Source organism: Alosa alosa, chromosome 3 (genome assembly GCF_017589495.1).
Source record: "Alosa alosa isolate M-15738 ecotype Scorff River chromosome 3, AALO_Geno_1.1, whole genome shotgun sequence".
Lineage (NCBI taxonomy): Eukaryota > Metazoa > Chordata > Actinopteri > Clupeiformes > Clupeidae > Alosa > Alosa alosa.
Window position 1 is genome coordinate 19,437,991 of NC_063191.1, and position 23,468 is coordinate 19,461,458.

At 43.1% G+C, this 23,468-nt stretch overlaps 1 protein-coding gene across 4 annotated transcripts in view; it reads left to right on the top strand.

Moving 5' to 3' along the window:
- The window catches only part of LOC125292328 (ephrin type-A receptor 6-like), a 110,460-nt gene that overhangs the window by 67,941 nt on the left and 19,051 nt on the right, over positions 1-23,468 (top strand). For 2 of the 4 annotated variants that reach the window (XM_048239547.1, XM_048239549.1), the window contains exons 6-8: positions 19,559-19,683; positions 20,135-20,297; positions 21,734-21,842. In XM_048239547.1, coding sequence (XP_048095504.1) covers positions 19,559-19,683; positions 20,135-20,297; positions 21,734-21,842 — 397 coding nt within the window. The remainder of the gene's footprint in view (positions 1-19,558; positions 19,684-20,134; positions 20,298-21,733; positions 21,843-23,468) is intronic. The other 2 variants (XM_048239550.1, XM_048239551.1) reach the window with 1 other exon arrangement.

Sequence of the window (23,468 nt, forward strand, 5' to 3'; positions counted from 1 at the left end):
ACCCCCCCCCCACCCCACCCCCCCCCACACACACACACACACACACACACACACACACACACACATATGCACTCAGTTGTGTGGATACAGGGATAAACACATACACAGTAACACATTTTATTAAATGTATTGATGTGCACACACACACACACACACACACACACACACACACACACACACACACACACACACACACACACACACACACACACACACACACTGAAAGCACATTCTCACATTCTCACACACACCACTACACCACTACACACACACACACACACACACACACACACACACACACACACACACACACACTACTACGCTACACTACTGAGGCCTCCTCCTAAGCCGGCCAAAGAACAAAAAGCTCTGTGTAGTGCTGCAGATGGGTGTTGTTGGCCCCAGCATCTGGAGAGAAAGGGTCTTGTGGATCAAGGTGCTTTTTGACCCCTTCAGCAAGGCTGTCTACAGCCAAAGCGCACAGCCTGCTTTGAAGCTACATAAAGTCATTGTACTTTAGAAAGATCTGAACTTCACAAAATAAGTTCCACAAGTCCATAATTGCAGTAGCAGATGCTTTGAAGGTTGGATGAAAAATAGCCCTCCCTCAAATAAGTCGTATGTGAGAGAGAATGAGGGGGTAGGGTGCATTAGATTTGTTGTCTAGCCTTTTCGTTCTACAAACTAGAAGCAAGAAAGGCTAACTTTATTGATTTACTGTATATTGTATGATATACAATGATGGTGAGATCCCTCAAGGTTTACATAATACTATTTATTTTTTCTTTGCTCTCCACCTGTGTGGAATATGTCAATCAAGGAAACGTTTCAAGGTTACAACAGACAATGCTGTATTCCTATAGTTAACGCCTCCTTGATAATATATCATCAACTCTTCACAGGAAAGCCAAGGTCATGTCACAGTACAATCAGTCTACTGTCTTTGCTTTCACAGGTTGGACATTTTTTCTTTGCACATTATTCTTTTATCCGAATCAAAATGGTACCATCTGTGTCTAACACTGCTCACCTGGTTACAAATGCCATTTGTTATGGTTATGGTTATGGGATTTTGCAGAAGCCTTTGTCCAAAGCGACACACAAATACAAAAACAACATAATATTTCAATATTTAACAGGGAACAGATTAGAATGTTGGTCAAACTATAATAAGGAGAATAGCAATAATAAACAACAATGTCGATTCAACCAATAGCCTAATAAAGTAAGCAATGAAAATGAGGGAAAAAGCAATAATAAACAATAATGTCCATTCAATCAATAATATATATAAAAAATGGTTAAACTGTTAAGATCTAGAAAGTGACAAGCTTTCCCTTTTCCTCTACCTGCAGTGGGTTTTAGACGACTTAGTCTTGACTAAATATACAGTGGATGCTAGACAACATTGCTTGCAATTTTGTAGATTAAAGAAGATTAAATGAAATGCCATATGACAGCTTGCATATCTGTGCAATATAGTGCATGTAGCATACTTATTCAATAAAACTGTTTTTCAAATGTATGACACATTCACTTGTGCATTTAGTTATTACATTGAGCACACACAAATGTCTGTACGTTATTCCTATGTTTAAATGACAGAAGACGCCCCAGTTGGTAAATAATTGAGTGCTTGTTCAGAGAAAGCCCCATAAAATGCCGTGGTGTCAGGTGGAAGAATGATGCATGGCAGAGACCTTGCATGGAGGTGAACACAAACGGTGAAATGACAGCTGCGCGACACAGGCTGAGAGAAGTTGTTATGTCTCAGGAGTGAGGCATTGAAAATCACTAAAGGATTAATTCTCCCAGAATGGGATTTCTCAGGAAACCAGCTGTGTTTTTACACCCCCACCACCACCACCACACACACACACACACACACACACACACACATAAGATTGGCTTCTCATCGGCAAAAGAGATTCAGGATTCACTCTAGACAGGTCCACTCTGAAGGTCAACCAAAAGAGTAGGAGGCTTTTGTTAGAGAACAGAGGACCAGCGGTTCTCTTGTGTGCTCACTTTACAGTGTGCCACACAGCAGCCATACTATTTACAAGCTAAGGCTTTCCTCCCCAAATCCTCCACCTCACTCTTAAGCCAACCCTCACCTGAGTCTGAGCAGAAATCGCACTGCTTAAGGAACAGCACTCTGCATGATGCATTATTGATAGGAGACTGCAGGACCAGAGGAACGGCTGATAAATCGTCTTTGGTCCTTGTGTTTGATGATCATATCTCAGTCTCTGAGCTGTCACCCGCGGAGCTAAAAAAGCATGCATTCTAAGTCTAGCGTTTGTCGGGCCTGAAGGATAATGCCACCTCCCTGTTGTGAGACACTGAATCGTGTCAAAGAATCATTGACCTAAACTTTCCTCTACGCGTTGGCCCCTCTGTTTATGCCATGGCGGCCATGTGTTTGTGTTGTGTTATCGCCGTGTCACTTCTCAATGGTGTTGGTGTTAAGAGCATGCATTATTGATGCGCACCCTATTTAGACGGGCTTGCAGGGGATCCTAAGGGACTCGGCCAGCATGAAAACGAGCGATTTAAATGGACGTCTCTCATTACGGCACCTATTGACTGCCTGTCGTCTGAAGCCAGCACATGACGGCTCACGGAGAAAGCGCATCCATCAGTGGTGGGGACACCAAGCAGGCAGGATTATGGCCCTGACCTTTTCCCTATCAGGCTGCCACGGAGCGGGGCAGCGGGGCGTGCTGGGAGACCAGGGGGGTCCGCTAACTGCAAGGTCTCGGCACCGGCGATGTGCTGAATCTCATTCCTGGGGTCCTGACGAATGGCTGGAGCTGAGAATGTAGGACATGCGCCTCCCTCCACTCTGCTCCGCATTGCCCGCTCACGCTCACGCTCACGCCCTGCTCCTGCTCACTCCCACACGCTATTTTTGTGATCTCACTTTCTCTCTCCTCTTCACCAGCGAGTCAAAGTCAAAGTCGAGGTTTTTCCTAAATCGAGCCAGCCTCATTTCATATGACTTTTTAGTCACTTAGATGTGTGTGTGTGTGTGTGTGTGTGTCAGCATGTGTGTGAAGATTTTCTTATTTTACTTTCATCATATTACCATGTTTCTGGAAAATCTAGCAAATAATGCAGTCTTGAACAACACATCTTGACACTTTTTTTCCTCAGTCTTTTCTCACCGTCCCTCAAATTGGCGTGCTGTTGTTGTCTGGTAGACTGTCTAATTAGACTCTGTTTACCAGCTTCTGTAACCACAGGTGCATGGCTATGTTAGGTCATGATGCACATTTCACAGCTCTCCCTCAGCAATGCTTATATGCAATACTTTTGCTGGGTTGGGAAGTGGAGGATTTACGTTTACAGTAGAGTGGTGTGTCCGTGAGACACAGGAACAGGAACACGGCTCTCCCCGTCACCTCATGGGAGGACATGTCTCTGTCAGAGCTGCTGCCGAGCTTCCTGGGTGGGGGAGACAGTCAGTGTGACAACCCCAGAGACCAGAGTGACAACGCAGCATGGAGCAGTGGAATGTCCTCCTCTCTCCCCCAGTCTGAGGGCTTGGGAGGAATCCATAATATTGTAATTTACTCTTGGCAGCCGGCATACTCGAGACCATGCCACACAAAAAAAAAACAACTCAAAATTGTGAGGTTCTGGTCATAGCAACAACCCTTCATCCAATTACCCATCTAACACAACACTGAGCCCTAGACAGGGCAGATGGGCAGATGATTCTGCTGTCATTTTCTGTTGATTTTCTAGCCTGGGGATTTGGTCTTTGTAAACATACACAGTTAGGGATTTACGGAGCGAGCACAGAGAATGGGCACAAAAGCCATCAAACACACCTCGTTCCTCACCTCACAACAGATGCCAGTGTTTAATTTGTCTTTCACACCGGAGGCCAGCCTTAGTCTGCTGGAGATGATGAATCACTAAACTGGCACGGGCGCGCCCTACGGTCTCACAAAGGCCACGAGGCAGGACGGCGCGCAAGGTGAGAGACGGTGGGCAGGCAGTCCGTCTCCGTCCATCCCAGTGTCCCTCCTCCGCTGCACACAGCGCTGCTTGAACAGGGAATTGATTGTGTCTTTAAATGAAGCAGATGAATCAGGGCTGTTACAGATTATAAAACTATTATAAATGTATTTTGGTCCCAAGGAGCAGTCGCCTCTGCCACAATTTCGAGAGCCTATCTACAAAAGTAGACATGAGAATTTTAACTCGGTCCCTGAAGGTAGATAAATAAATAACCGCACTTCATTTAAAAGAGGCAGCCTGCTCCCTCTTGCTGTAATTTCCCAAGACGTCGTGCTTTGAAAGAGCAATGCTCAATAGAGTTGTTGTTGCGAGGGGAGATGTGGAGTGTTAACTGCACCTCATACTCTGGCTGGCAGTGTTGCCAAGTGAAGCCTGCCATTTCAGGCCTCCCTGGGACGTGGGCATGGCAGCACGGGGCGGGGGGACACGGCACACTGATTAAGAGAGAGAGTGCACTCATTCCGGCTGCATTGCCAAGGAGATGCAGCACAAAGCCCAGCCACTAGCTTTGGAGACACGGCTGCCTCCGCCCTGAAAGAGCCTTGGCCACTACACAGAGCATGCCTCAGGGAAACTCCACACGTCCTCACGTCAGACTCTTCCCACCTCATGCTCTCTCTCTCTCTCTCTCCCATCATCAGGATTTCCATCACTCTCTCCCACACTTCTCATTTCTTTTTTTTCTGTCCATCTTCTCTCTTTCCACCCGTCCATCTTCTTCACCTCGCAGCATTAGTGTCCTGTTTGCATCTTTATTCTTTTCTCTTTCTGTCTCACTTTTTCTTGATCCTATTCTAGTCATCTCACTCTCTGTTGATCTATTTCTCTTTGTGAAACTTTGTGTGTGTGTGTGTGTGTGTGTGTGTGTGTGTGTGTGTGTGTGTGAGACGCTGACTTGGGCCTTTTTTCTTCTTCTTCTTCTTAGCCCACGCAGCCATATGCTATCATGGGCACGGCACCGGCTCTCACAAGCCCCACAAAGCCAGACGGGGAGGCTCCAGAGACGAGGCTTTGAACCAGTCTAGGCTTTGTCTGGGAATGGTAGAAATGAGGCCTTGGTCTGAAGAGAGGTCGTAGTTGCCTCATTTATTTCTTTCTTGTGTTTGACGTTGACTTTTGTAATAAGTTACCTTTAGGCTTGATACCTTGCCTAATTTCAGTCAATCCAAGAATCTGCTGACAAGATGTAAGATGACATATCACATTTCACCAGTTAGAAAAAGCGACATTTGACATACTTATATTTGGAGGGTTGCAGTGGAAGTCAATTAGAAACAGCGGAAGAGCTCTGTTACAGTACTTTCCCCTAGTTAAGCATCTAAGTAGCCAAACCCATTTTATAACTGAGTTATGGACTTGTGGAGAGACACTTTGGCCTGCTTAGGGCCTCCAACCAGTTCTCAGATCAGCTGTACATGCCTCTTCTAAACTCTAGGCTCTTTACCTGTTCTGTTTGAAGAAACATGCCTGTATTGAAGGCATCCCATACTATCTTTAATTGCTTCCTTTTATGATATGTCTTATTTCATGTATGACTTATTTGATTTTACTCATATTTGCATTTTTTTATTACAGATTTGAGGAAGTGTTTTTTAGAGAACCTTTGATTAGTGTTGTCTTCACAGGTTGCTAAACTGCTACTTGATAATTACATCACTCCTTGTCTTTCACTGTGTGCTGGAATACTGATGTTTTTGTCATGTGGTGTCAACGCTGGCGACTACGCCGCTCCGTCTGGCATTTTTTGTCTTATTGTCTTTTCTTTTTTTTTGTCAATGTCTTGTATGTGGAGCGCTTTGGGTTGCACTCTGTGCATGTTAAATGTGCTATACTAAATAATAACTGACTTGACTTGAATTGACTTGACTGATGCATAGGTGTTATTAGATGAAGTATGTCTATTTATGTCCTTTATGTTATTATTTATGTTTGTCCTTTTAGCTCAGAGCTGCTGGAATTATTTTGGCTCATGTTGTTTTATTTTTGTCATTTTTGCTACAAAAGCGAGACCGGGGTAAAAGTTCATTTATCTGTTTTGTGTGAAAGGTCCCCCTGTTCCACTAATGTACCACAGTGTGCTCTCTGGAGTGGGTTGATCTCTTCTGCAGGCATCAACTAAGTGTTTACCTGTCTGAGTGTTTACAAATATAGCAAACAAAAACACATTGCATAGCATTGTCATTTTCCCAAGAGAAAGCTCCAAATAAAAATCCTAAATTAGAAAGAATATTACCGGTAAGTAATATCTACAAGTGAATGTTGTTTATTTATAGCACAAGTCATACAGAGAGGCAGCTCATACAGGATATAAAACAATGAGGATATATTTGGTTTTAATCAAGTGGAATTTTACTGATAGCCACCGCTAAGCTAAACTCAGAAAGATCACAGTCCAGGGGCTGAGCACCAACTTCATGTTCCTGCCAACGGCACGTTCCCCTCACAGGGACATTTCTATTCCGAGGAGAGGCGTGACTGCTGTCTCACTCTGGCTGCCTTCACTCGTAATTTGCCATCTCAGATCCTGAACCTGGATTATAAAACCTATCAGGTCAGAGTGATTGGCCCTGCTTGTTATGGATTGGTCCTCGGCTCAGCCGATACAGCTCATGTCAGGGAAGTGAATGGAACATTCCAGACTGTAGGAGTTGTTGAATAATTCCCATCCACTACTTTAGAATGCTTTTAAAAGTATGTCTGCTCTTTTTTGCATCAAATGTTATTCTTTGTGATAAGTTTAATATTTTTGTCATGTAAGGGATCATGTATTCTCCACTGGTCAGTATAGGAAAACATGTCTCAACAGGATGAACAGGACCTTGACATGTAGTGGAGGATATACGTAGATGGTTCCTCTGGCAGGGCAATCAATGGTGTGCTTTGCAGAGGCGGACAGAGTACACAGCTTCATTACTTGAGTAAAAGTACAGATACCCTTTGCTAAATTTTACTCAGGTACAAGTAAAAGTAAAAGTAACAGTCAGATGTCTACTTAAGTAAAAGTACTGAAGTATTTGTTTTTAAAAGTACTTGAGTATCAAGAGTACAAGAGTACATTTTCTAAATATTGCATTACTACTGCCACAGTGCTTACATTTATGTACAGAAACGTCCTACATGGAGTTATGAAAAATGTTAATGTGGAGAATGTAAAAGGAATTGAAAGTAAAATCAAGTCATTTTCATCTTTTTACCATGTTGCCAGGGATGGGGAGTATTTCTAAAACATGTATTTAAAATACATCTTTCAAATACAAAATGCTATTTTGTAATTGAAACACTTGAAGCGAAAACTATCATTAACTTGTTTAGCAAATTGAAATAGTCTGGCGAGGTGGGGCCACGGGTTGGCACATTCCCGGCATCCAGTAACCTGTTGCATCTTCATCTATTGTTTTGTCCATGGTTTCGTCTCTTATCTGAATCTGACCATGGAGTTGACTTTGGTGGAAAGCTGAGGGTGATTGCTGATAGGCTGTCCCAATCAGTGGTGCCTGCACAATCCAATCACGTTTGAGAGGGAAACAACAAATTGAGGGTTTCCGAGATTTTTCTTTTTTCCTTTTTTTTTAGAAGAAGTAACGGGTACTCACAGTTATGGATAGAAATGGAAATGTAGTGGAGTAAAGAGTACCATATTTGTCTCTACAATGTACTTGAGTAAAGTCATGAGTACTCTCCAAAAATGATACTCGAGTAAAGTACAGATCCCTCAAAATTTTACTCAAGTACCGTACTCAAGTAAATGTACTCCGTTACTGTCCGGCTCTGGTGCTTTGTAAGCATCCACAGAGCAAATCAGTGCAGTAACATAAATAGAAGCTAGATGCACTAGGCATGGCAGTGCATGTTAATGCATCTAGAAAATTAAAATGGAATTTTAGGTTATGACTATTTCTATGTATTTTTACCTACCTGGAGTGTACCTGTCCAACCCCCATCATGGTTGTTTGTCATGTGGACATGTGAGGAAGGTGCTGGTGGCTGTCTGGCTGCTCTAGCAGGGGGGACTGCAGAAGAGGGAGTTGGAGCTCTGTAGAGAGAGGCAGGATGCCCAGGCTGACAAGCCACAGACATCTGTTGCTGCAACTCCCCACGTCTCCTGACTGAACAGGCCCTTGGCCCGTGGCAGCCAGCAAAGGAGAGAGAGAGAGAGAGAGAGAGAGAGAGAGAGAGAGGGAGGGAGAGGGTGGGAGAGAGAGGGAGAGAGAGAGGGAGAGGCAGGTGTTGCTGTAGCTGTTGACAACACTCCTTTTGTAGAGGACTGTGCTTTGTTGTTTTCCTCATATTGTTGTTTTTTTAACTTTGGGCTAGATCAGTACAGGCCTGTTCCTACCCTTGGCCTTTGCCTGACCAGTCCTCCTCCTGTGACTGGGCGTGCTGGCGTCTTTCGCAGCGAGCCATCTGTCTGGCCTTCGCCCTGCTCCAGGAGAGCTCAGGGTGCAGCTGGTCGAGCCCTGCAGAGAGCAAGGGTGGGAAGGAGAGAGCGAGAGAAAGGGTGTGTGTGTGTGTGTGTGAGAGAGAGAGAGAGAGAGAGAAAGAGATAGATCTGATGCCACCATAGCCACAGAGAGGGCAGAACAAAATGGCTGCTGTTGATCAGGCATGCAGTGTGCTGGTCAGGGGTGATGAGAGGTTCCATGTCACAGCTGGCAGGGGTTGGAATTAGACACCCTGGTGTACCTGAACATTATCTCAATGCAGATTAGCACACAGCTATTTACAGCCACAGCTATTTACCAAATAGATTCATGTGTATATGTTTGTGTGTATGTGTTGCTGTGCTAACAAGCAGTCAAAGTCCCATAAAACTGTTAAAGGGTAATTGTGGGTAGTGAGAACAGACTAGGCAATTAAGTACATCTCCTTATTAGCAACGCTGTTAAAGGGAGTAAGAAACGGTGGAGGGGAAAACACCTCTAGATTTTCTCATGTACAAGGTGTTACTAGCTCAGCCATCTCTGATTTGGTCATTTCGTTATACCTGGAGATGAAAGAGCAAAGAAATAAGAGAACAGCTTTTAACCTAGATTCCATGTGTTATTGTGAGGTAAATGGCCATGTGTAGAATTGCATAATATGTTCTTTTCCCATTACACAGATACAGTGTTATATTCAGAGCAGGTGGGAAAGACAGTAACGTTAATGTAATGTCATTAGGCATGTCTTCAGCTTGACATGATTTATGCTTGTATTATTATTATTATCAAAAATCTTTTCCACTGCAAGGTCCATTTCCTTTCAGCTAATGACTATCCCATTTTAAGGATTGGCTCATTTAAAGCAAAAAAGATATTTGATTAATATTCTCATTTTTTCTTGAGCTGCTAAAATGTAATCTTATTATTTGACACCTGAAAGACCGTGCCCCATTTATTTCTCTAATCACCATTGTAGGTTATGGTGCTATTTCATTTCCAAGTCAAATACTGTAACTAACTGTCAGAGATCTCTGCGATGAAATTAATTGGTATTATTATTGTGAAAAATGCTCTGTAATACCAAAAGATTGGATTGTCAAATCCTCAGCACTGCTTTGGAAATCAGCTTTAGAATTGATCAACTTTGACTTGACTTGACCCGACCCGTGATGAGACTAAAGGGGAAATCATTATGCATTAGTTTCTTTGGTTAAAAGACTCCCTTTTCCATCTGTGACATGCTGTAATAAATCAGCAGTCTTACTGTTCTAGGAAGCAGTGAAATAGTCCCACAGACAGATACTTCACAGCTTACTCCATTCAGCCCACATTTAGTCTGCACCACTTACAATGCATCCAAAGTGCCTTTTGAGAAACAGTTTTGCTTACTCCTGCAGTTCCATTCTACTGGATGTAGTCTTTGCTGGGGGGAGTCAGGGAGAGGATGGGAGTCTCTGTGGCTGGGAGGGCTGATACACAAGAGATGCAGAAGGGCATCTATTTATGCCACTTGACTTCTCCTCCTCTCTCTATCTTGGATGCCAGGCAACGACAGAGTGCAGTAAAATGACAGTGCCCAAAATAGGCCTCTGGAGACCACTGGGTTGGTGTAATGTCTGGCGTATAGTTGCTGTAATTAAGATCTCTGGAAAGTGTCAGGCCTTTATTTTTTTTCTGTCGTCTTTTCCCTCACCCTAGTAAGACAAATAATCCCCTTATTAAATAGAGGACCATTAGTAATGAATATGCTCCTATTCAGTTTGTTGCAGTGAGCTGAATCAAATCCTGCTTTTATGGCGCATCGTAAAAAGTATCCTATTTCCTATGGATATAAGACCGTTCACACAGGCATTCCCCATCAGGTTTTCCTCCCTAATAAAGCACTTAAGCTCCGGCATGGGATGGATTTTGGTGGGTCTGGACATAAATTGGCAACAGTGAGATAATTCCATTCTTCTCATTAATTACCTCTGAGAAAGAGGGGCAAATTGGTATTGATTGCAGAGGGCTGGTCCAAGGCTGCTTCCACTGGCCTGTTATAAAACCTCATTGCATTTCCAAATTACCAGTTCAGGAAAAGCAGACGGATCATCTTGTAGCCTGGTTCCCAATTAAAATGTGCAACTCACCTGCTCTTACCTGTCTCGCAGCTCAGTGTCCCATGTCATGACTCTGAGTGAGGCTCAGATGGTCAGGGCACTTAGCCTGTTAGTTTCCTCCAGCATGAGAGAGAGAGAGAGAGAGATGGAGAGAAGAGAGAGAGAGAAAGTGAGAAAGAGAGGAGCTTGAATCTCTCAGACTCTCTGTTCCATGACTGATTGTCTTAATTAACTGTTAACCACACCAGGACGGGCTGCTGTGTTCAGCAGATACAGATGATAAATTGGACATGACTCGTGGTGGGAACATCTGCCACGTTGTGCACTGTAAGGCAAAGGAGCCCGTTTACCAGTGTAAATCACAGGTGTGCACCAGCTCTGCTGGAGTACTGGCTCTGGTATTCATAGTTTGGGCTCCAGTGAAATATTTAGCTGTCTGAACAGTTTACAAGTCTACATTTAACCTCAACTCCCAGAGCTCCAACAGCAGACATAAATAACCAACTACATCTTTGATTCCTGGGATCTGTGTAAACTGCCCCTGAAGCAACACTCTTTATTAATTCCATGTATTAACATCTCATTTATTCTTCCACTGGCTGATTAAAGATACAGCTCATTAAATTCTATATTTTCTAGGAGTGAATCCTTGATTAGGCCTAGCATCGGACACACTAGGGTGAAATGGTATATTTAAAAAAGACATGTTGTCTCCTCGGTACAACACGTCAGCATAGAAAAGGAGCAGCACAGCTCAGACCTTGGGCAGATGGATTTTGCTGAGGGTGAAGAGGGCAGCTCAGACAATGGGTCTTTGGTGAAAGAAATGAAAGTCTGTCCTTACTGAAGTCATTCTATAAACGGAAGGGGAGTAAAAGCAGAGTGCAGTAAGCCGAAACCCTCAGAGAGAGAGAGAGAGAAGAGGAGAGAGGGAGATAGTCTGGGAGAGGTAGACAGAGAGTGAGACAAAAGAGAGAGAGTGAGGGAGAGAAAGAGCAGATTCCCTGCTATTCTAACACACAAGGACAGCTAAATTCGATAGAAACTGTACCCTGCTGCTGGGGTGAGCGGGGTCCTCAGCCTGCAGGGTGAAAAAAGTCCAATTAGACAGCCCTGTGTGGAGTGCCGAAAGTCGGCTGAACAGAAACTCGTTCACAAGAGCGAACATCACAGGAGCTGTGCACATGGTCTAATGACTCCCCACCAGGGGTTGATCAACTTTTGGGATCATTAGCCCCCCCCCCCCCCCCCCCACACACACACACACACACACACACACACACACACACACACACACACACACACACACCCTCCTCTGCACAGAGCCATGGCATCCTGGGCACCGTGCGTGCCCTCCCAATCCCCAGAGACGCCACAATTATATTCATTACACTCCGTCCCAAGTCCTCCTCATTCCATGCAACGCCTAGAGGATTACTGGGGAGGTTAACACACTGACGTTGAGCGATATTAAATTAACCTCTTTGATTGAGTTTACTTCACCACACTCTCCAATTAAGTGGCTCACTTTGAGGACAAAGAGGATTTGAACTTGGGCAAGTTGTCCTGCCTTCTCACACCCTCTGCACTTGTCCACGCACAGCTGATCAAGATATGATGACATTTCACTTTTGCAGACCAGATTCTGACCTTGCTTGAAGGGAAGTGGGAACTGTGTGCATTGCATGTGTAGAACATGGCATTAGCTTTGGATTGAATTCATTCCTCGCACCACTTTAGGGGAAAACTTCTAGCGCATGATGAGTCGCTCTATAGCTGACAGTGATGGCTGTTTACATGTCTGTGGACATCAGTGTTACAATGGAATCCTTCGTTGTGATGATTTGGAGAAGAGAAACTGTAGAAATGTTGTAGGCCATTACAGTTCTTGATAAGTTGATAAACAGAAATACAGAAATAAAGGTACAGTTCCATCGATCTGGCACTGTCAGATTCCATATATGAATAAGCTGACAATGTTGTGTTTGTCTTTTTGAATTATCCAGCAGATGCCCTGATTGTCTCTGAAAGTAGGATGCACAACCCAAATCTCTCTGTTTATCGTCTGACAATTACAGCGTGGTTAACTGTGCTGTCTGCACAGCCACTATCAGCCGCAGTCATGCAGGAATGGGTCATTTGCCCAACGGTCAGGACAACATGCTCAGTGTGCCAGTGGCCAACACTGGGAGGACTGGACCTGACAGGCCTTGCAGGGGCTCCCCTGTGGTTTGTGTGGTGGAGCTGAGATGTCCTGCGTTTGCTCAAAAACACAGGAAGAGGAGGAAAGGTTCCAAGTTGTGAGAAGGGCAGAAGAAATAATGCTATGTGTGTTTTTACTGTATGTTGAGGAACAGGGATGAGAGTTCAAAACGTTACTTCCTCATCAAGTTGTTTTGAACATTGTCGTAAATATCTTATTCAGTCATCTCAAATTATCAGTCCATTTATCCATTTATCAGTAAATTCAAAATGCTGAATGCTTTGCAGACCTGGCTCAGGTTTGCATGCAGTGGTTGTCTTTACTAATTGGTTGACACTTGTATGTTTCTCTTTAGTGATTCATTAGCACAGCACAAAAATCATTTAAACATAGTATGGCATCAATACAGGCCGAATTGATTTTGGAAAGCAGTTAATGGAAACCTTTAGGGGAGGAAAGCTAATTAAAATCATATGCAGGTCAAGCACATTTAATGAGTTTCCATTAGTTTGCTCTAGCTTAGCTTGTGAATTTAACTACGGTTGAATGCTAAATCTATCCATTGAGCATTGTAATTGACTGGGAATTTTAATGGCTTTTCAAGGTACCTTTTCACAGGCAGCCAGAGCGAGAGGGAGACCATTTATATAAACACTTTACAGCTCTGCCTAATGGACAACGGAAATAGATACGATACCATTTTATCTGTGGCGTAACACCGTTTAATGTGACATGTTGAACTTGCTTTTAGGTTGGAAATGCATGTTGTGTCCCACTAATTTATGGTCACATTACAGCAACTTGAGCTGAACCAGTTCTCTAAATGGTCTCTCCATAAGTGTATGATTTTCTCTCTGCGCTCAGTTCTGTTGCATTTGATACATTTTCCCCAAGGGCAGCCTCCTGTGTCATGGTCTCTTAGTGATTCCAGTAGCTTTGCCCAATGCTGTAGCTCACAGAGAGCACGTGGAAAAGAACACTGAGATATGTGATCTTCACTTAACCCGTTTCTCACCTGCTGGAGGTGTGTGGGTCTCTCTGTGAGCAGATGTTTTATCTTGAGAGTTTTGTCTCTGCAGAAACACACAGTGAAAACAAGGTTTTTTGGTTAGTGTTATGTTTTTCCCCTCTTTTAGCTGGGAGGTTGTGATATTTGTTGTTTCTGTCAAAATATTGTCTCCCCAGAAATTACCTTAAATGAGTGTGATACATGTACCTACTGTAAGTGAAGACACAAACATGTTTCCTTAGGTGCTTATTTTAGTGTATTGGTGTAAGCACTGGGGTTGTCACAGCCTTCAAATTCACATCAAAATAGCATTTGTATATTTGCTACTTTGCCAAGTAGCAGTTGGTAACATATGGTACCTCTATTTTCAGCATGTAGCAATATTGAAACAGATATGTGAAACAATATTTTGGGATCTTGTTTTATGTATTGATTTACATTGAGCAGCTGTTTTATAAAGCAATGTGTCAGTGTCAGCCTTTATCATGAACTACAACATGTGATGATATAATCAATTACATAGTGATGTTTATTATGACCGCCGCTAGCAAAGCGGTCATATAATGATTGTCAAATTTTTTTTTTTTTTTTTTTTTTTTTTTTTTTTTTTTTCCCCCTCTCTACTTCCTGAATTTTTGGTCAACGAGACCCGGGACACCAAAACACCGGTGCACATGAAATTTGGTGGGTATGTAGCCCCACTAGACTTTAACTACCTGAACCGTGGCACTGAGGATGAAGAATCTTTTATGGTATGTTGGTCTCAAGGGCCCACATCAACCTGGCCCATAATCGCTCATTTGTGATTTGCACCCCCCCTGGTAAAAAATGAAAATGCAATATCATTCTGCTTTAATCGCCATTATCTTCAGTTAAGATGTTCAGAACTGCACCAAATTTTATGTGTTTGATTGACCTGGCATTCTCTGGGGTTATGCCAAGTTTCGTAGAATTTCATCCATTGAGGGGGTCTAAAAAAATGTAGGTTATGTGTACATAGTGACTGTACACTCATTGGCCTGTAGATGGCGGTGCACACATATACACATGCACACACACACACAGGTACGCACATACTATCGTATTAGAACGGCTGATACATAATTACAAATTCAGTAGGATTAAAAGAAAGCCAAAAATATTTATCATCATCATGGCTGCATTTCCAGTATTGGCGATAAGTAGTCGTTTGTCCACTAGATGGCGCATCGTTGCAGTGAGACGTAATTTTGTTGGAAGTTAAAAGCGGGTTGGAAAAACAATGGATGCTTCCTACAATGACTGTAGTTTACGGCAGAGAACGTCTAATAAGGATAGGATGATGTTCACATGAAATGTAATTCCCATTTCTTCTTGAAGCCGAAATAAATCTGAGAATGTTTATCGGACATGGTTGGTTTTTACTGCAGGTACGTTAATCTTATAATATCAATAAGGACCTAGGTACAATAATGTTACCATTAGCTTTGGTTGAGTGATGGAGGCCAATTTGATTGCATTTGTAGAAAACTATAAATGCGGTTATACCAAGCAAATTGATAGCAGCACTGTAATTGTATCTTTCGACTGTCATTTGTTGCACGTGCTACAAAAATCATTCTGTGCAATGGAAGATTTACCAACGTTACACCGGTCTGATACAGTTTTGCCTATACATGCGTGAGACTGAGACGCCTGTTTATTTGTTTGAAGTGCGTGCAGGGTGTGAGAGGGGAATCGATGTGCTTTGATTCCAGCTTGGTAATTGTAGTCTGTGAGATTAAAAAGCACGTGTGTGTGAAGTATCCAAACAATGACACCTTCATTTCATTATGGCTGCTTTAGCAACACACCTTAAGCTACTATGTAGTGGGTCCCATTTAGAAGTGGCTACTTCATTCGCGCTTTCCTTGACTCATGGAGCTGCGTGAATTTTATTACAACTTTTCGCACGATATGGCAGTTTAAGTCCGCTTGATACTGTAAGGCGTAAGCCATTGGTTTCCAAAGGAGATTTTATTTGTGTCGCCAGCATAGCCTATTGACAATTTATGTTTTAAATAGGCCTACCTTATAGGCCTACCTGTAGCTTAGGGAAGCTAACAGCTTTCTAATAGGATCTAGTTTGTTAGTTACAGTTTTGTCATAACTCCCTGATGCATTTTTGCATTTAGAATAGCCAGAGCGTGGAGATCTCAATCGGAAAATTAAACAATATCGGGCGCCTATGGACTAGGCTGGGTGAACCCAGCCTGATCTGCCCGCTATTTTTATTTTTGATTTCTTAAAGATTGAGCTTGGTCTGGTGAAAGCCAGACAAGCCATGGACCTCAGTTACACAATGCAAGGGAACATGAATCAGCCTATATTTGCACGAACAACAACGGACAACAGCTCTTCAACTTTGGCCCGTTAAAATGTGTATGAACAGTCTAGCGACGCATTTCATCAAGGCCCATTTGGACATGTCAGTTATTTGCACCACTGGTTAGATGTAAAACAGCATTTCGTTTCAGACTACTGTTACTTAATTTGTGCATTGACAATAAAGTATCACATGAACTAAAGATGACTAAAATCTTATGCAGAAGAAGAAACATTCACAAAAAATCCATCTATCCAAAAATGACCTTTTGTTTTTGATAGCTGTTGAAAACGGCATGGAACTGACAGAGATGTTTTTGTTTATTAATACATAAATAAATAAATAAAAATATAACATTATGCTGATACCTTTTGCTTTTCCCAAATACAATGTAGCCTACAAGTGTAAGTGACCTTTCATCAATCCAGTTGCAATGGATGAACTGTGATGAACTGCCCTACTTGTGATTGTTTAGATATTTTAAAGGTTTTATAACAATGCTACAACTTCTTTGGCTATTCTACAATCTATTCACCTTTTCAGCGCCAGTAGGCTACTTTCTGTGCAGCCGCACACACACACACACACACACAGGCATGCCAAACAAGCATACACAAAAGTTTCAAGAGTGTGGGATGGAGTAAAAGATGGAGACAAATTGATTAGTGTGATTTATTTTCGTGGAAAGGATGTACAGGACTGAGCGGCGGTCATATTTTGCACCGCTATGCAGTACATCTAGTTACCTTTTACTTTTGTTTGTGTTTTGTTTGTTTGTGTTGCTAAAGTATGGTCAGGGATGATGTCACAGCATATACAACTCCAAACTAAAAGTCAAACAAATTAGACTGCAAGAGAACAAGACATTTGGAACGTTCTCTTATGACAAAGAGGCACCAGAATCTGTTTTTTTCCCCCTCTTAATCTATTTGTGTTCTTCTTGAATGATGTGCTTTGGCATCAAGTCAATTATTTTGCCATAAACAGCGGCACACATTTGAAAAATCCTGATGGCCCCAGCCATTTACTGTCTAAGGAGACGGCACATTTAATTGGAGTGAAACAGAGCCCCTGAATCACCATAAGGCTGAGCTACAGAGACAGAGGGTGGATTTATATACACTCCTCCCCACAGAAATCTTAATTTACATTTTTCAGTGCAGATTGGAATTGATCTTTGTCATTAGTCATTCAGAGTGCCAATAACCCCAGTTGTACATCCTCACTCTGCTCAATGATCTCTCAGGCAATGAAGTAACATATTTGCAATTGGCCAGCTGTTATTTTGAATGAATACCCTGGCTTAGTCAAACTTGATTGTAACATTGGAATTACTGGTCAGACATGTGGGGGCAGTGATTTTCTGTGTTGGCGTGCTAGACTGCAGTTGGCAACGCACTATACACAACTGTCACTGTCAGTCACTATAGTTGCTGTGCAGCAAGCACAAGCAATACTGAACTAACATGCTGACCTTTAGTACATTTTATGTTTGGACTTTCTTGTGAAAAATATTTCAACATCCTTTAAATTCACCAGACTATTACTAATACTACCCCAAATCCAATCTAAGAAGATTTTTTCAGTTTATATCATTTGGTTTCATTTGACAGGGGGATGCTTGAACTTGTATTAATGGTGTAAAAAACACCCAGCAGCACTTCTGGGCCAGTAAAATGTTAAATCTTTTATACTCCGTCCTTACCATCTGATTTAATTCAGTCTTGCAGGCCAATATTTACTTTGTTCTCAGAGAGCAGTTGAGTAAATATACTGCAACACCATATTGAAACCAGAGCCTATTGCAATTCCGTTGACCTCCCTGGAAACTTGGCTATGATCAGTGATAATAAAAGGCACATGCTTATGACAGACCCTCATAATCAGAGCAGAGAATCCAGCACAGAGAAACACTGCGTGAATTCCCCATCATCTGAGTTATTGGCTGGCATTTACACACATAGCCTGAAAGGAGATGCTAGTCTGTGCTGGCTGGCATGCTGGCTTGCCTTGACCTCTGACCTGATGAGATAGAAGACGCTGCTCACGAGCTGGTCAGCTGAGCTCAGAGGGGGAGGTGGTCTGACTGTTGTCCAGCGCTGGCGGAGCTTGGTAACGGTCTCATTGCTCTGGCCAGATGCATGAGAGTGGTGGTCAGGCAGGGTGTGGCAGCCTCTCTCACGGTCGGCCTTGTGTGCGAACGCTCTCTTATCAGCAGACGGGCAGTGTGAACAAACGGATCAGGGGAAGGGTGGACTGCGAGCCTGCTCCACACACAGAGAGGCCCGCAGACCTTGAGCTGACCTATGCTAAGTGTGTGAGCTTGTAACATGCACAGGGTGAAAAAGGCAACACTACCCATGACTGAGCCGGAGAGACAGGATGATTCTCTTGTTCTCAAGGATTAGCGTGTGCGTGTGTGTGTGTGTGTGCGCATGGTTGTGTTATACTGCAAATTGGCTTTTCATACCATGGGCATATCATTTAGGGTTGGAGGTACTGTAGGACAGGTCAGCAGGACAGGTCAGGATGCAGCCCAGTAAGAATGGCTACTTGTATTGCACACAATTTTGTCATTTTCATCTATTTCATCTCTTAGAACTTCCCTCTCTACTTGCACAATTATAGTTCTAATGGGTCATTAATTACACCAACGTTATTATTACCCAATGGCTTTTTTAGTGTGCCAAGAGTGCACATTTACTCAGTGAAAATTGAGTCTTGACCATTAATATTATTCACGCAGATCTAATATCCCCAGACAAATACCCATGCTTTCAATTAGTAAAGAAAACTTGTCTGGCTCTGGCGTTGCAATGGCTGGATAAAAGCTGTGTAATATCCTTGCTTTAAATTTGTGTTATATCCCATCCCCCAGTGATTGCAAATTATTGGTGTAAAATCCTGGATTAGGGTGTAAAACTCTGGAGGCCATTTGAAAGTTCCAGCACCTGAATCTGTTTAACTGACAGATTAACCAGTGTTGCGCTTCCAAATAATGCCTCACAAAGGAATCATGCCGCAGAAAAATTGCTGAGTCTCACACTGTGAATCGATTTCACTGGCTGGAATTTGATAAGAGAGGCTTACATCATACACAATATGTCACAGACACAATCTATTTGCATGTGTGGTAGAACTATTATGTCTGAAAGTGTCCTCAATATTTCTGTGTAGAATAGATGTGGTAATTAGATCAAGTGTTGATGTGTCCTGCTCTCCGGCCATGAGGAATACATTAGGGGGAGATTTCCTCCTTGGCAGTCTCCTGGTGGATGGCTGTGGTCCTGTGTCAGTGTTGGCAGGGCCGTGAAGCAGGCGACCCCCAGTCATCTGCAGGGTCATATGACTCCTCTCATTAGCAGGAGTAATGCAGACTAATGAGGAGCGGGAGTAGGAGGGATGGACGGAGGTGCTGCAGGTTATCTAACCTCTCCCGCGCCCCCACAGGTCCCTCTCTGGTGGGCATGGTGCAGAAGGACTGGGCGTCCCAGAACAGTATCGCCCTCTCCTGGAAAGAAGCGGAACAGCCCTTGTTGCCCGTGCTGGACTATGAGATCAAGTACTATGAAAAGGTACAGAAGCTCCCCACAGCAGAACACACTGTGCTGTCTATTGGCTCTTACATCAGTCAGAATAACACATTCTATTTCAGGTAAAACACATTACACATAGCCGTGGCCTACTGGTTAGCGCTTCGGACTTGTAACCGGAGGGTTGCCGGTTCGAACCCCAACTAGTAGGAATGGCCCTTGTGCCCTTGAGCAAGGCACTTAACCCCTCACTGCTCCCCGAGCGCAGCTGTAGCAGGAAGCTCACTGTGTCGGGATTACGGGAATTCACGGATTGGGATAAATGCAGAGACCAAATTTCCCCTCACGGGATCAAAAGAGTATATATACTTATACTTATACTTATACAATAACTGTAATGGGCAGTTGTGTGTTGGGCGTATGCAGATGTGGCAATGTGGTGTGGCCATGGGGGAGCCCGGTGGTCACATGTCTGTTCTGGCGTGTCCTTCAGGAGCACGAACAGCTCAGCTACTCCTCCACGCGCAGCAAGGTGCCCAGTGTCATCATCGCCGGACTCAAGCCGTCCACCATCTACGTCTTCCACATCCGCGCGCGGACCCCCGCCGGCTACACCAGCTACAGCCCCAAGTTTGAGTTTGAGACGGGAGACGAAGGTAAGGCTTTCGGCTCGCCATCCCATCTGCTGGGTGCTTTCTCTTTGTGTGCCGCAGCTGTTGCTGTGGGGCCAGGTCTTTTCCCTGTTGCGTGGCAGACTCCGAAGCCCTCCTCACTCAGCCACATTGAATATTCATCCGGCCCGCATGCGGAAATAAAGGATAATCACATTTGAAAAAGGTTCTGGCATTTATTGCCATTATGCCACCCAGATAAAGGGGATGCTCACTGGCTCTCAACAATAAACGCCAATGGTTCGAGAACAATCAAATTAGAGCCAGTGGATTGTAGACAGAGCATGAACCTATTATGTTCATAACCTCGCCGGCCAACTCGCCAACTCACTCGCACACAGTACCCCAAGCATTTCAGCAATCAGTTTTATCTTTTTGTTTTATTTTTTTTTTTCTTATTTCTTATTATGATTTTATATTTGACACCATGCCATAAATATCTCTTAGGTAATAAATAGGTAGTCTTCAGGTCATTGAACATTTTTCTCATTCCACCTCTCCATGGTTATTTGAGCTGATTCTGTGGCGAGGGCCTGTGGTGGGAGGAGAGCTTGAGAGAGGTGAAGTGCTTTGCGAGGCTTTGTGAATAGACTGTTATGTTAGGGTTGGCCGACCCCCACACGCTGCTCTGACGCGCCAGCCTCCAGTGGCTGCGTAAAACACTCATTAGCTCACTGCAAATCACACAACACTCCATTAATTAGACCTTTTTTGCCGAGCGCACCAGACCCGTCTTGGGTTAAAGTTCCTGTGAAGTAATCTGCTATTGAGATCTGCAGTCCCCCTTCTTCATCAAACGAGGGCTGCTAATTACCCCTGTCCATCCCTGTCGCCCAGCATCAGAGATGCCCATTTGAATTCCCCTCACGCACCCTCAGTGCTTGACCCCCCCCCGCGCGCTCGCTCGCTCTCACTCTCTCTCTCCTCTCTCTCTCCTCTCTTCTTTTATTTTTGTTTCCTCTTTGTTTTTTTTCTCCCATTGATTGATTGATTGATTGATTTTGATTGATTTGCATCATATGTGATATTTTTCTGAAGGTTTCTATTTTCAACCATGATTAATCTAGTGTAATAACGGGAAATTGAAGACATTTCTGGATGTTAAATCAAGCTTTAGATTAATAATTGCTTTTTAAATGGTAATTTCAGGGTGAATTGCATCTCTAAGAATGCTGAAGGTGTTTCCTCGGAGTAACATCAGTTACCAGTCAGGAAAAAACAATCATTATCACAATGTCATATTTGTAAGCACTGGGGTATTTCATCACACTTATCTTATCTGAGAGCATGTATATGTAACCTGTACCTAGACTGCGTCTATTTTTATTTGTGTGTGTGTGTGTGTGTGTGTGTGTGTGTGTGTGTGTGTGTGTGTGTGTGTGTGTGTGTCCCATTGTGATCTGTTCTGTTTCTCTTCCAAGCTTCAGACATGGCCGCTGACCAGGGCCAGGTGTTGGTCATTGTCACAGCTTCCGTCGGCGGCTTCACCCTGCTGGTCATCCTGACACTGTTCTTACTCATCACAGGACGGTAAGAGCTGCAGCCCTCCCTGCACCTGTGATGTCATTATGTTTTAATACCTACAGCCTACCCTGCGCCTGTGATGATGTTCTAATACATCTGCTACATGCTGTATGTAGGGAGATAAATGCTTAACACAGGAGTCGTAATTACAGTACCTTTGTCATCTTAAAGGCTGTTATGCCAGGGTTACCATTTAGCTTAAAAATAGCTTATAAAAATATTATTTTTATTTTCATAGCACAATGTAGTTATGGCTCTCCTGTTTTTAAACTCACTTCTGATTTGGATGTTGCTGTTATTATTGTGATGGTGGTCCTTGTCCAAACATTGATATGGAATGGTGATTAAACCTTTATGTATTTGTTGGGTGTCTATGAAATGATAACAGAGTTGATGAGGTCTCCCAATACAATGCATTGTGTTGTCAGTGGAACTAATGGAGGCAGTGACATTGAACTAATTATGTAAGATTCTCCTTGTTTATTGTAGACATGAATAGTCTTTTTTTACCATTTTGAGTGAAATGAAGGAGTAAATCTAATTAGGCAGTTGCACAGTACATTTCCTACTGTCATCATATTGCTTCAATATCAGGCATAATAGGTATGCGTGTGTGTAGGTGTGAATTATAAACCAAAATCATAAATTTAATGGTTGTTGTGACTGCATACTAGACTGTAGTGTATATCATATTTTCACTTTCCAATATAGTGCATCCAAGCATCTACTGTATCCACGTGATTAATCTCTTTAGCTGAGAGACATTAAGAATACATCAGCATATATTCCAATCGATTCACCATTTGGGGTGCTGATGGTGCTAATGTGATTAAGCAATTCTGTCAGCAATAGTGTTGTACTGCAATACAAGTCCTGCACACACAAAATGATGCCTTAAAGATATATTTCAATATCTTTGTTTTTTTATAACAAAGTTAATACTGCACTCTGCTTTCCATTCTGCTGAACATGATTGACTTAACCTCATTAGAGCATTGCTGTAATTAGAAATTGATCACCAAGAGAAATGGAAATTAATATTGGTGATATTGGTGTTTATTTTAATCATTATAATGTACATCCTGCAATAGCAGACACCTGAACTATCAGGCAAAACACTGGGGACTAGTCTATTAATGCAGGACCTTGTCTGAGTCATAGGCTCAGCTGGATTTTGGGCATGGACCCCTTGACCATATACTCAGTGACGTGTCTCTTTCTCTCTCTCACTCATTTGTGTGTGTGTGTGTGTGTGTGTGTGTGTGTGTGTTGTGTGTGTGTCTTACATAGCTTGGTCTAAATGTGACTACTTGTTATGATGCAAATAATTCAGTGACCCCCTAAAACATATCTGGACAGTACACACCCCACCCCTCCCCTTCCCTGTATGTGCTAGCTGTATGTGCTGTTATTATTAACATCTCATTCAGTGGCACTGCACTCAGAAGGACTTAAAACAGCCTAGTGAATAGATATCTGCGCCGAGCAGCAGGGAGAGAGAGAGAAAAGAAGGGAAGCACAAGGAAGAAAAAAAGAACAGTCCATCCCTCAACACTTCCAATTCATTGCACCGTTTTTTCCGGCTAATTTAGTGCCATGTGTGGAAAGCAGCCATGCTGATGCCGTTCAGCC